This window comes from Scyliorhinus torazame, chromosome 10 (assembly GCF_047496885.1).
Source record: "Scyliorhinus torazame isolate Kashiwa2021f chromosome 10, sScyTor2.1, whole genome shotgun sequence".
NCBI lineage: Eukaryota > Metazoa > Chordata > Chondrichthyes > Carcharhiniformes > Scyliorhinidae > Scyliorhinus > Scyliorhinus torazame.
The window spans coordinates 23,010,742-23,025,121 of record NC_092716.1 but is presented as its reverse complement, the minus strand read 5'-3'; the positions used below and the strand labels follow the sequence as shown (position 1 = coordinate 23,025,121).

At 47.0% G+C, this 14,380-nt stretch overlaps 1 protein-coding gene across 10 annotated transcripts in view; it reads right to left on the bottom strand.

Annotated features, from left to right (window-relative positions):
• Positions 1–14,380, bottom strand: part of gse1b (Gse1 coiled-coil protein b) — a 663,364-nt gene that overhangs the window by 32,530 nt on the left and 616,454 nt on the right. For 9 of the 10 annotated variants that reach the window (XM_072517860.1, XM_072517862.1, XM_072517863.1 and 6 more), the window contains 2 exons: positions 7,077–7,681; positions 4,848–4,960 (listed from right to left, as the gene is read on the bottom strand). In XM_072517860.1, the coding sequence (XP_072373961.1) occupies positions 4,848–4,960; positions 7,077–7,681 (718 nt within the window). The remainder of the gene's footprint in view (positions 1–4,847; positions 4,961–7,076; positions 7,682–14,380) is intronic. The other variant, XM_072517861.1, reaches the window with a different exon arrangement.

The window sequence follows — 14,380 nt, the reverse complement described above, 5'->3', positions numbered from 1 at the left end:
TGGCAGAATAATAAATCTTGAATCCCAAACAAGACAGCCTTGATTTACACTCACTGCACAATCCTCAGCCCAGAACTCGCATGCCTTTTTAAACAGACTTCACAATTTGTCCTGCCAAGCAGAGGGTTATGGTTGGGGGATGTTTCTGTGACTGAACTCCTGTTACCAGTAGGGTTACGCATGGCTTGGTGCTGGGGCCCCTGCTATTTGTGGTGTACATTTATGATTTGGACTTGAAATGTAGGAGGTATGATCAAGAAGTTCACGGATGACACGAGAATTGGTAGGGTGGTAAACAGAGAGGAGGATAGCCACAGACTGCAGGGGGATATCATTGGACTGGTCAGGTAGGTAGGGCAAATGGAATTCAACCTGGAAAGGTGTGAGATAATGCACTTGGGGAAGGGCTAACAAGGTAAAGGATGACACTATGAATGGTAAGACCCTGGAAAGTAAGATCAGAGGAACCATGATGTGCATATCCAGAGATCCTTGAAGTGGCATGGCAGGCCGATAAGGTGGTTAAGACGGCATTTGGGACACTTAGCTGAAGCATAGAATATAAAACAGGAGGTCATGCTGGAACTGTATAAAACACTGGTTAGGCCACAACTGGAGTGCTGCGTGCAGTCTGGTCACCAGATGACAGGAAGGATGTGATTATACTGGAGAGGGTGCAGAGGAGATTTACCAGGATGCTGCCTGGGCTGGATGGTCAGAGATTTGAGGAAATCTTGGATAGGCTGGGGCTGTTTTTCTTGTAGTAGTGAAGATTGAGAGAAGTGTCTGAGAATATATAATTGGGTGGCACGGTGGTGCAGTGGGTTAGCCCTGCTGCCTCACGCCGCCGAGGTCCCAGGTTCGATCCCAGCCCTGGGTCACTGTCCGTGTGGAGTTTGCACATTCTTCCCGTGTTTGCATGGGTTTCACCCCCACAACCCAAAGATGTGCAGGGTCAGTGGATTGGCCATGCTTAATTGTCCCTTAATTGGAAAAACATAATTGGGTTTTCTAAATTTAAAAAAAAGTATTTAGAATTATGAGGGGCATAGATAGGATGGATGGGACAGCACCTTTTCCATTAGTAGAGGGATCAATAACCAGGGGGCATAGATTTAAAGTAAGAGGTGGTAGGCTTTGAGAGGAGTGGAGGAGAAACGTTTTCACCCAGAAGGTGGTGGGAGTCTGGAACTCGCTACCTGATGCGGTAGTTCAGTCAGAAACTCGTGTGACATTTAAGAAGTAAGTAGGTACACCTGCCCTGCCATAACATCCAGGGCTATGGTCCAGCACTGGAAAATGGGATTAGTGTAGTCAGATCTTTATTCATTGGTGTGGACAATGGGCCGAATGGCACCTTCTATACTATAAACATCTATAAATCTTCAAAGAATTGTGTATGTGAGATGTCTTAGGACAAACCAGGTAGAGTAGTATTTGTCACAACAACCATTTATCCCCCTCATTAACATTATAGGGCAATTTGGGAAGTAGGGTTGAAGGGCGCATTGCAACTTCTCTGCAGTTTAGGCTGATGAATGGAAAGATGTGAAACTGCAGCATCACCACTGGTGGGAGGGTGCAATTACAATGTGACACTTCACACGGGCAAATGTGGAAGTGTGTGCCAATTCAAAATGTTTAGCAATTTGTTTGGAAATGGCTGCTCAGAAAGACGAGAATTCCCTTAGATCCGAGTGTTAAAACGTTCCAAGTGTTACCAAATAATTTTATTATTCATTCTTGGGATGTGGGTGTCACTGGCTACGCCAACATTTATTGCTCAATCACAGTAGCTCTTGCGGTGGTGGTGAGCTGCCTTCTTGAACCTCGGCAGTCCATGTGGTGTCGGTATCCCCACAGTGCTGTTAGGGAGGGAGTTCCAGGATTTTGACCCAACGTCAGTGAAGGAACGGCAATATATTTACAAGACATGATGGTGAGTGGCTTGGAGTGAAACTTCCGGGGGTCCCAAGTACCTGCTGCCCGTGTCCTTCCAGGTTGAAGTGGCCGTGGGTTTGGAAGGTGCTCTCTCAGGAACCTTGGTGAGTTCCTGCAATGAATCTTGTAGATGGCACACACTGCTGCCACTGTGCATCAGTGGTGAAGGGGTTGCGTGTTTGTGGCCAAGAAGCCAATCAAGCTGGCTGCTTTGTCCCGGATGGTGTTGAGCTTCTGGAGTGTTGTTGGAGCTGCACTCATCCAAGCAAGTGGAGAGTATTCATCACACTCCTGACTTGTAACTTATAGACTATGGACAGGCTTTGTGGTGTCAGGAGTTGAGTTACTCGCCACAGGATTTCGAGCCTCTGACCTGCTCTTGTAGTCACAGCATTTATATGGCTAGTCCAGCTCAGTTTCTAGTCAATGAAAACTCCCAGGATGTTGACAGTGGGAGATTCCGTAACGGTAATGTCATTGAATGTCAAGGGCGATGGTAAGATCCTCTCTTGTTGGAGATGGTCATTGGCTGGCACCACTTGTCTGGCATGAATACTACTTGCCAGCCCAAGCCTGGATATTGTCCAGGTTTGCTGCATTTAGACATGGACTGCTTTGGTAGCTAATGAGTTGCGAATGGTACTAAACACTGTGTAGTCCCCACTTTTGACTTTAGGATGGAAGGAAGGTCATAGATGAAGCAGCTGAAATTGGCTGGGCCTAGGATATTACCCTGAAAAACTGAGATGATTGACCTCCAACCACAACCATCTTCCTTCGTGCCACGTATGACTTCAACCAGCGGAGAGATTTCCAGCAAATTCCCATTGACTCCAGTTTTGCTAGGGCTCCTCAATGCCTCACTCGGTCAAAAACAGTGCTGCCTTGATGTCAAGGGCAGTCACTCTTCCCTCACCTCTGAAGTTCAGCTCTTTTGTCCATGTTTGAACCAAGGTTATAACGAGGCCAGGAGCTGAGTGACCCTGGTGGAACCCAAAATGAGCGCCCGTGAGATGGTTGTTGCTAAGGAAATTCCACTTGATAGCACTGATATGATGATCCCTTCTTAAACTTCACTGATGACTGAGAGTAGAATAATGGGGCGATTATTGGCCGAGTTGGGTTTGTCCTGATGTTGCAACAGTATTGGAACAGCTTGGCTAGGGGTGTGTCAAGTTCTGGAGCACAAGTCTTCAGTACTATTGCCGGAATATTTTCAGGGCTCATAGCCTTTGCAGTATCCAGTGTCTTCAGCCGTTTCTTGATATCACGTGGAGTGAACTGAATTGGCAGAAGATTGGCATCTGTGATGCTGGGGACATCCAGAGAAGTCCGAGATGTATTATCCACTTGGCATTTCTGGCTGAAGATTGCTGCAAATGCTTCATCTTTTGCACTGCTTTGTTGGGCTTCCCCGGCATGAAGGATGGGGGTATTTGTGGCGCCTCCTCCTCCAGTTATTTGTTTAATTGCCCACCACCATTCACGACTGGATGTGCATTGCAATTTCTTTGTCTACTGCTGAATTTCTCTCACTGCAAAAGGTTACTGTCGTTCCTGCACTGCTAAATGACCTCGAAGTAGGTACCTTTGTAACTGAAGAGCTAATGGGGGTCATTCTGATGCTCTGCTACCCTGAAGGCTCACTGCTCCACTCAATGTAATGACCATGCAATTTGCTTTGGCTATTTGCAGGGCTAGCTTTAATACACTGTTCGATAAATCGCTCGGTGTACAAATCACCCATAGAACGCAGTGGGAAACGGGAATCTTCCTAATTGCACCAAATTAAAAACATAGCCCAGGAAAAGCTGTTCAGGAGTTCTTTTCTTTTGCTGGGAATGCAACGCGAAAAAATCTGCCCTGTTGGTCGTCCCTCGGTCCCTAATCCAGCACAATGGTAGGGCCAGTGCCGAAAAATCATTTCTTTGCCTGGATAACTTATTAAATCACAGCACAGTGACTCCAGGTGGCCGAGGTGATCAATGTACCACACTGAACCCCAGGCTGACTTTAGGGGTATCAGTGACTCCGGCTCAGCCTCGGAAAAATTAGGCAGTGATCACACTCTCGGAAGCTCCTGCTGGTGAACAGGTGAGTGTGTGTCTGTACCTTTGTATGTATCTGCCTCTCTATTGACACTAAGTGAGGATGTGGGGGGTTGGTAAACCACCTCTCAGAATCAGATAGCATGCCCACGTTAACTGAAGAATGAAATGAAATGAATATCGCTTATTGTCACAAGTAGGCTTCAAATGAAGTTACTGTGAAAAGCCCCTAGTCACCACATTCCGGCGCCTGTTCGGGGAGGCTGGTACGGGAATGGGCATGTTGAGGGAGTGAAGGATGGGCAGTGCGTGCAAAAGCTCTTCTAACCTTTGTTCAGATCACAGAGGGGAGAAATTTGAAGAAAAGTAGGAATAAAAGAAGTGTTATGAGTGATATAAATACAAATTTAAACGTTTGCTACTGCCAAATTAATGTAGAACTCAATTTTTTCAAACTTAAATTTAAAGTACCCAATTTCTTTTTCTTCTTTTTTTTCAATTAAGGGGTAATTTAGCGTGGCCAGTCCACCTACCCTGCACATTGTTTGGGTTGTGGGGGTGGGACCCATGCGGTATAACTCAATTTTAAGCGTTTCTTTTCCTTCATAAAGTTGGACGTAAAATAGTGGTTAAAATGTATGCTTGACAGGTCAACACGTTGCACCTATTCTTTTTGGAAAACTCAAAAATAGGCAGGGAGGTCTGAGGAAAAAGGTTTTTTGTTACAAAAGTGGGGAATGGCAAATTGACGGCGTGTTGAGGGAGGCAGGAAAAGAGGAGGCTTCGAAGCCGATTAGATTCTCATTATCGTTCCTCGCGCTATTTTTAGGAAGCCACAATGGAGAAGTGTTAACATACCTCAGATGAATCGTCGAGTTTCAGAGGCGGTTGCTCAGCGACTCGCCGGAGATGTGCTCGAACTTCCTCTTCATCACTTTCATCATACGAGTCATCAAAGTCATAGTAATAACCTAATTAGGAACAGTGGAAGCAAAGTGACAGAATAACTGACAAAGCAGCCTGACAGCGTGCAAATATACTCTGCAGTGTCAGCACATTCATTCCGAGCAGCGATGCCCAATTAGTTCATTTCAATCCCTCAATTAACTAACTGCAACCGAGCGCGCACACAACACACACGACACCCCAGAGTCTTTCTAAATATAGCCCCTTTGAGTCAAGTACCAAGTGGCTCAAAATGTTAATCTTATTTCTGAGGGGTGTCATGGTGGTGCAGTGGACAGCACTGCTGCCTCATGGCGCCGAGGACCCGGGTTCGAACCCGGCCCCGGGTATCGGTCCGTGTGAGGTTTCCACATTCTCTCCATGTCTGCTTGGGTCCTACCCCCACAACCCAAACAGATGCTCAAGGTAGGTCAATTTGTCATGCTAAATTGCCTCGTAATTGGACCAAAAGAATTGGATACTCTTAAATTTAAAAAAAAAGGTTAATCGTATTTTCAAAGGATTACACGGGATGTTGAGAGATTGGTCCTCTCCTTTCAGTGGGTAAATGCGGAGCCAGGGACAGCAGCAGAGCCCAAGTTGTAGCACCTGGACCATGTGAGTTGACATCAGCCCAAGTGGTTTTGCAATTGGTGCCCGACGAGGTGGGTTATCAGAACATAAGGAATAGGTAGGCCATTTGGCCCTTTAAGCCTGTTCCACCACTCAACACCATCATAGAATTTACAGTGCATTTGGCCCTTTAAGCCTGTTCCACCACTCAACACCATCATAGAATTTACAGTGGAGGCCATTCGGCCCATCAAGTCTGCACCGGCCCTTACAAAGTGCACTCTACTGAAGCCCACGTATCTACCCTATCCCCACAACCCAGTAACTCCCACTTAACCGATGGCCGATCTTCTGTCTGAACTCCACTTCCCTGCGCACTCCGCAGCTCCTCCGATTCCCTGAGAGAGCAAACATCTGTCTATCTCTCAGCCTTAAACAGACTCGACAATGGAGCAACCACAACCCTCGGAGGTAGAGAATTCCAAAGATTCACAAGTGAAGAAATTTATCTGCAGCTCCATCCTTCGTGATCATTCACTTATCCTGAGACTGTGCCCGGGTGCGGGTGTGGGGGGTGGGGGGGACCACAATGATGACAGTGGGGGAACAACTCTTTGTCCACCCTGTCAAATCCCTTTGGAACTCTGCACGATTCAATAGAATTGCCCCCCATTCTTCCAAACTACAGAGGAGTTGCTCAGCCTCTCATCATAGAACCACCACCCCTCATCCAGGTGCAATATCCTGCATGTGACATACGGGTCGGGATTGATTATCCTCCCCGTGGTTCTCGCGGAGTATGACCTCCCCCGCTGAGGGGCAGGTGAACTCCAATTAGTATTGTATAAAAGGTCGGCCAGTCAGGTACCGACCAGAAGGAGACCTGGTAGGGATCTACATCTAAATACATCTCAGTGTGGACTCGCCGCGTCCTTATTAAACCAGTCAATGTACTGCCTCCAACACCAGTATATTCTTCCTTACATATCGAGATCAAAACTGCACAAAAAGTGAGGGGAGAGAAAAATCAGTCATTCCCATTCCTCATCAGGATCCTGATCTTAAAATGCTGCAGTGGATTTATTCCAGGACTCTTTGCAGGTAGGAATGTCAGAGTAAGTCCACGAGCACTGTGAAAGTAAGCAGCATTAAAGGCATTTTCCATTTTTTACCCTCAGGGAGATATTCATGTTTCCTCCTGCTCTCCAGCTGACCTGCATGTTATGTTACTGCTTCACCTATCTAATCTATCCTCCCACAAGCCATGTTGCTTGTTGCTCTGCATTGGGTGAACAGGTAGAGCATTGGGTTCACTGAGGCTCCATGACCTTGTACTATTTCCACTGGAGGTATCTAAATACCATTCATGAAGTACGCATCCCTCCCTATAATCAATATTTTTACACATTTTTGCGTTATAGCTCCAGAGCATCCATTATTTTACTGGCTACAATTCTTTATCGTCCCTCTATTCTCCACGGTAGTCAGAATAAGTCATCACACTATGGCTAGCACTGCACCACAACAAAATACTCGAATAATGGAAGGTCTCGAGTCACCAAGACTTACCTTTCTCTTTTGCCTCTTTCCGTTTCTTCTCCTCAAGGTCCAGCTTGCTGATTAGCCTCCTGTGGCGCTGCAGAAGTTCATCGTAGACGTACATGGGCCCTGGTCCTCGCGGTGGGCCGTGAGGCTGCCGATAGACAGAAGCCGACTTGTGCAACAAACTCATGTCACTGTAATGCCCGTGGAAGGGCATGGACATCCTCTGCTGGTTGAGGATAGTCTGGGCAGATTTCTCAAGCTCAGCGAAAGGGGGGCCGTAAGAATGAGTGTGCGCAGCGTGCTCCAGGGAGCCGGGGCCCCGGTGGTACTTCTCAAGGCCGTCTCGCCTCTTGATGCTCTCCTCGTGGCCGTGGATCTTCTCCATCTTGATGACTGGGCCCGGCTGCCGGTGTGAGTCATAGTGACCGGTGTAGTTGTTCAGCAGGTGGTGGTCATGGCTCTTGCGGGCCTCGGTGTGGCTATCCATCAGGCTCACCGGGTTCCAGAGGACAGCCGGGCTGGAATGGTGCTCCTTGTGCTGGGGTTTGGGGGAGATGAGGGGTGGCGGGGCTCCCAACTGCTGGGGCTGATCTCTGCTACAGAGTTCATGGTGACTATGCCCAGACCTGCTGAGAGAGCAACAATAAAAGAGACAGCCATCAGCATTATACACATTGTTACCTGTTTGCTACCTGTGGCTGGAATCCAAAACTTGCTCAACAAAACCTATTACGCTTCTAAATTTCCTTAGTTCTGACAAAAGGTCACAGAGCTGAACCTTGAATTGTTTTTCTCTCCACAGGTGCTGCCTGACCTGCTGATTATTTACAGCACTTTGTTTTATTAAGGAAAAGGAGGGATAGGATGAGGACAGACGGCCTATGCAATACTGACAGCGATCCAGCACGGCCCAGTTGAATCACGGAGACATTCCTTCCTCTGAGCACCTGACTGTTGAGCCTGGAGGCCAGTAATGATGATGAGACCTGAACAAAGCCAGATTGCTACTTTGGCTGCGATGTACAAGAGCCAAAGGACATGACGTAAACTTGAGCAGCGATCAGCTGCCACATTCAATGTCCCCGTTGTACAGCATGGGGATATCTTTGCTCTCAATCTTTTTTGTCTTGAGGTAACGCGCACACATGAAGTAACGAGACGCTTCTCACGTATCGACAACTAGAAAAGACCTTGCCATCAAAAAAAGAAATACCTGACAACCTGGTGTGTTAATACTTTGTTTCCTCTGTTTTGAAGGGTTAGAAAGAAATACATGGGTGGCTGTGACGCAGTTCCTTGGAATATTCGCACGGCATATTACAAAATTATCTGTTTAGGACTGCCCATGGAAATCTAAATTTTAAAAGTTGGGTTTGACAGGGAGGTTTCAAGTATCCGAAATGTATGAGCCGTGCTGGAAAGGAAAACTTTCAGCCGCTCCAGCCAGAGTTGGGTAACTGTGGTATTGTGTCCAAACAGATGCCAGAGTGTGGCGACTAGGGGTTTTCACAGTAACGTCACCGCAATGTTAATGTAAGCTACTTGTGACAATAATAAAGATGATTATTATTCATGTTATGGTTATTCTTAAAGTCACCTCATTACTAAACTACACCAGTATTAATGCTAACATTTAGTTATGGGATTAACCCCATGCCCCTCTCAGTTCCTCAGGGAAGCTGGAAACAAACCCCAAAGGCTTGCTTCCTTGCATATCTGTGTGGTCATCAGGAGGCAGGATGCTTGTGGGCCAATGGGGGCATACTCAGGCACACGGGCACCTCACTTTGCGCCGCCGGTCAGCATGCCGGTTTGCTGACCCCCATCCCACCATCTACTCCGTCAAGTCATTTTGGGCAAGTGGGGGCTGGGGGCAGAATGGCCTGCAAGTGGTGCGTAGCTCGATCAGTTGACTAAAGGGCCATTCAAGGCCAAGGATAAGAGGCCGACTGGAATATTTCAGTTAGCCTGTGGGCCATCCTGTCGCCCTGACAGCTGCCTGATGGAAACCTGCTGGCAGTAAACCAAAGGGTCAGTGCACCAGGAAGACTCCAGTGCCCTCCCTGCCTACTTCGTCACAGCTATTGTCATGTTTTCATGTAAGAGGTTGCTGAGAGGACGCCTCAAGATGGAGGTGCCCCCCCACCCAGGTCTCTATATCTCTCTCTCTCTGCTTCTTCAGTGCTGGAAGGTCTCCTATTGGTCCTTCAGTTTTGAGAACCTGCCCACCTTAATTGGATGGTGATTGTGCCCTCTGGCCACAAATTGACCAATCAAAGTAAACGTTGAGGTCAAGAGTGTTCCACACGCACAGTGTGGGCCCAGGAAGCATCTTTAACCTGGAACCAAACCATTACACAAAATCCTGCCCTAGGTGGCTGTGGTGCGCCCCCATAGCCAAACAGCTGACTTAACTCTGTCAAAACTCAAATATTGGAAATCTGTCAATACATCATACTGGACCCAAGCTCTCCATTACACTGCCTGAATTCTTCCCTTCACTGCAACCAACCAATGGCATCTGGACTCCCAGCCCATTATCCCCTTTATCACTCTACATTCATAAAATACACCCATTTAGCCAATCCTTTGGTAACCCTTTGAAATCTTTCGTTCTTTGGTTTAGTGTTTGTTTACCTTCCATCTAAGTGCCTTTGGCTGTTATGTTCAGGATGTTATATATATTAAGTTGGAACTACAGCGCTGAGGACCCGGGTTCGAATCCCAGCCCTGGGTCACTGTCCGTGTGGAGTTTACACATTCTCCCCATGTTTGCGTGGGTTTCACCCCCACAGCCCAAAGATGTGCATGTTAGGTGGATTGGCCATGCTAAATTGCCCCTTAATTGGAAAAAAATATAATAATTGGGTATTTATATTTTTAAAAATTATATTTTTAAGTTATTGTTGGAGTGACACAATGCCCACCTTTAGGCTCCCTAGACATGTTAGCGCTTCTATCGTTCATTCCCGCCGCCATCCACACACTTACAATGAATAAATGAAGGCAGACGAGGTAAAAGATCCCAACCAGAGACTGACTACACCATCTAGGTGGACACTCCAGTGCAGTACCGGGGGAGTGCGGCACTGTCTGAGCTGTTGCAATTATTGGTCATGTTACTTACAATAGTGACTGCATTTCAAAAAGTACTTCATTGATTGTCGAGTGCTTTGGAATGCTCGGAGGTTGTGAGCAGGAATATGTATATTTTTTAATTTTTGAATTTAAAGTATCCAATTCTTTTTTTTCCCAATTAAGGGGCAACTTAGCGTTGCCAATCCACCTACCCTGCATATCTTTGGGACGTGAGGGTGAGATCCAAACAGACAAGGGGAGAATGTGCAAACTCCACACGGACAGTGATCTGGGATCGAACCCGGGTCCTCGGTGCAGTGAGGCAGCAGTGCTAATTGCCACCGTGCTGCCCTGTGAGCAGCACTATATGAATAAAAATCGCTCAGGGCGGCACGGTGGCGCAGTGGTTAGCACTGCTGCCTTACGGCACCGAGGACCCGGGTTCGATCCCGGCCCTGGTCACTGTCCGTGTGGAGTTTGCACATCCCTGTGTCTGCGTGGGTCTCACTCCCACAACCCAAAACGATGTGCAGGGTAGGTGAATTGGCCATGCTAAATTGCCCCTTAATGGGGAAAAAAAATTTGATGCTCCAAAATCTTTTTAAAAAGAAGAAAATCTATTGTTCTTTCCTGAGAGCCTACATTTGATCCTCCATTTGCGGTGCATTCCCAGATTCTCCTCGTGGGTCACAGCAGCAACACCATTGCAAACTCCCTCCTCCTGCTCACCCAGCCCAGTGCTGGAAAGCGGCGCCTGCGTGTGAAGGACAGTGATGCCCCCCGCGGCTGGCCAGCTTGACAGCACCCGCCAGCTTGGCTCACACGTCAGAAAGCAATGCTCGGGCTAGATACTGCGGCGTGTGTCCATAGAACCATACCAGAAAGAGACACAGAGTGAGAGAGGGGCACGGTAAGGACAATCAGAGGTGGAAAAGAAATGGGGGAGAAAATCTGATCATTAAAATAACGCGACATTAAAATGAGAAGTTTGACAAAATGTTAGTGGCCAAGGAAAAATAGGCAGGTTCAAACTGATCACGCTTAAGGGAATTAAAGATTTAAAGACTCAGTCCCCAGTTAGGATGTTGCATGTTACTCTGTGAGAAGGGCAGTTACAGCACGGTGGCGCAGTGGCTAGCACAGCTGTCTCACGGCGCCGAAGTCCCAGGTTCGAAACCGGCTCTGGGTCACTGTCCGTGTTTTCTCCCCGTGTTTTCGTGGGTATCGCCCCCACAATCCAAAGATGTGCAGGGTAAGGGCAGCACGGTGGCGCAGTGGGTTAGCCCTGCTGCCTCACGGCGCCAAGGTCCCAGGTTCGATCCCAGCTCTGGGTCAATGTTCGTGTGGAGTTTGCACATTCTCCCTGTGTCTGCGTGGATTTCGCCTCCACAACCCAAAAAGATGGGCAGGGTAGGTGGATTGGCCACGCTAAATTGCCACTTAATTGATAAAAATTAATTGGGTACGCTAAATTTAAAAAAAGAAAAAAGTGTGCAGGGTAGGTAATTTGGCCATGCTATATTGCTCCTTAATTGGAAAAAATGAATTGGGTACTCAATTTATATATTAAAATAGGGCTGTTGCACTGGTCTCTCTTTGCCTTGCATAAACAGATTAGATTCATCAACTCAACTGCGTCTCATCAGCTTTATTCTTCAATCACCATTTAATATAAGCAGACTGTTGCAAAGAGGCTTTTTCTTGTTCCGAACAATGCAATTATCAGCCAGCATTACACAGATGAGTCAGGATTATCACCCGATTCCTGAACACGAGTCTCAAGCTCTCACGTTATTAATTAGAAATCACCTTAATTCTTCAAAAGCAGCGGGGGGGGGGGGGGGGGTTGACCATTTTGGGTCATTATCAAGCTTTGGAATCGTACAACCAATCCCTCGAAGCACAGAGAGAGAATAAAGCGAGAATCACAGATCCCAGCCCCTCTCGCACCTGATTAGCTTACTAAACTGAGAGAGAGAGATATTAAAAAACAACCCTGGCGATAATAAATCAGCAGAGCGGGAGGCTGCCCGTGTGAGCAATGCTTAATCATCCAGCAATGGACTGAACAAACAGGCGGCAGAACATTTTTTTTCATCGCAACCCCTGTGGCTTCAGGATGTCAATACAATTACCTTTTCAGTTTCGCTCATAATTGTGTCAATATAGAGAGAGAGAGAGAGAGTAATTGTAATGCAGGAGCTTGCAAATTGTGGTGACCTCTGCTCTCCATAAAGTGTCATATAATTATCAGTGTGGTTATCTACATATAATTTGTCATCCAACATACTGTTTAAAAACCCTTTATCTGTAATCGCAGCTAGTGTATGGAACTGCGCTATCATCAGGGCTATGCATATGAGTCCATTATCTGTGAGCACTGATAGCTGGACTGTCATGACACATAGACAGATCATTTGAAAATATGGCAGTCTTTATAAGAATGGAATGTTTTAATTTGACAATCAAGTCAGTAAAAATGCCGACAGTGCAATGTTCTTGCTACAAGTTTTGTTCAAATCTTCTCTCCATTGTCAGTTCAGGTACCGACCAACTTGGAGACACCATTCCACAGGAAGAGGAGGGCTCCCGTGCCTGCGCGCAGATACCACTCTTCATGTGCATGTCTTTACAACAACTTACATTGACATAGTGCCTTTAGCGTAATCAGATATCCCACGTTGCTTCACAAGACTACAAGCCACTGTAGGATATTTTAGAACTGATGACCAAAAACCAGGCCAGAGTGATCTGCAGGTTAGCTGGGGTTACAGGGATAGGGTGGGGGAAGTGGGCCTAGCTGCGATGCTCTTTCAGAGGGTCGGTACAGACCTGACGGGCCAAATAGCCTCCTTCTGCTCTGCAGGGATTTTATGAGTGTTTATGGGTGGGGGAGCAAAGCTGAAAGGAGGAGAGGAGGGAATCCAGAATTTGGGGTCTAGGTAACTGAAGGTATGGCCATTGGTGCTGGGGCAATTACAATCAGGCATGTACGGATATCTCGGAGGGCGGAGTGGGCAGAAGAAATTACATGGATAGGGAGAGACGAGGTCATGGACAAATCTGACATGGGCAACAAAGTCTTGGATGACCTCCTGTTTACATAGCGTAGAATGTGGGAGACCAGTTAAGAATGTTATTGAATAGTCAACACAGCAAACGTTGGGAGGCCAAGTCACCCATAGAGGGCATAATTTGCAAACTCAACATCCAATTACTCGTACGTTCCAGCAGGGGGCTCTGGACAACGATGAAGATCAGGAGGTCAGCAGGGAGGCGAACAGATGTTGGCCTTTTTCTGAAGGGTGTTGAAATCTACAAGTGAGGAAGTTGATGCTGCAGCTGTGCAGAGGGGATTGGTCGGACCCCAACCAGAACACCACATTCAGTTTTGGCCACCAACCCTCAGGAAAGATATACAGGTATTAGCTCTGGGGAGAGGCAGTGCAGAGCTCACAGGCCTGATAGGGGACATACAAAGAAATTATTTCATCTGGTGAGGGAATTCAGAAGAAGGGAGATAAAAGTATTGAAATTAGAGGCTGGCCATTGAGGAGTGAAATCAGCAAGTATGTCTGCCCATAAAGGTTGTGAAAAGCTGAAATTCTCAAGCCCCTAAGGTGGCAGTGGAGAATGGGGGCAAGCCAAAATTTTCAAAATCAATAGACTTATGTTCAGTCAGGCTTAAAGAATAAAGGTGGGTTAAATAAAGGTGGGTCAGCACGGTAGCATAGTGGCTAGCATTATGGCTTCACAGGGCCAGGGTCCCAGGTTCGATTCCCGGCTTCGGTCACTGTCTGTACGGAGTCTGCACATTCTCCCCGTGTCTAAGTGGGTTTCCTCCGGGTGCTCCGGTTTCCCCCCACAAGTCCTGAAAGACGCACTGTTAGGTAATTTGGACATTCTGATTTCTCCCTCTGTGTACCCGAACAGGCGCCAGAATGTGGCGACTCGGGGATTTTCACAGTAACTTCATTGCAGTGTTAATGTAAGCCTACCTGTGATAATAAAGATTCTTATTATTATAATAGAGTTGAGGTATACACCAGACATAGTCTGGTGGACAGGCACAATGGATAGAATAACCTACACTGCTATGTAATTCGGGGCTGATTTTCAATCATATTCAGGGGCTCAATGGTCACACCCCAATTATTGGATTGGTCGAGATCGGCTATGTCCCCAAAAAGCAAGCATTAAGCTTGAGATCTCATGGTCTCGGCAGCTGGGGTACTGCAGTGTGGTCTGCT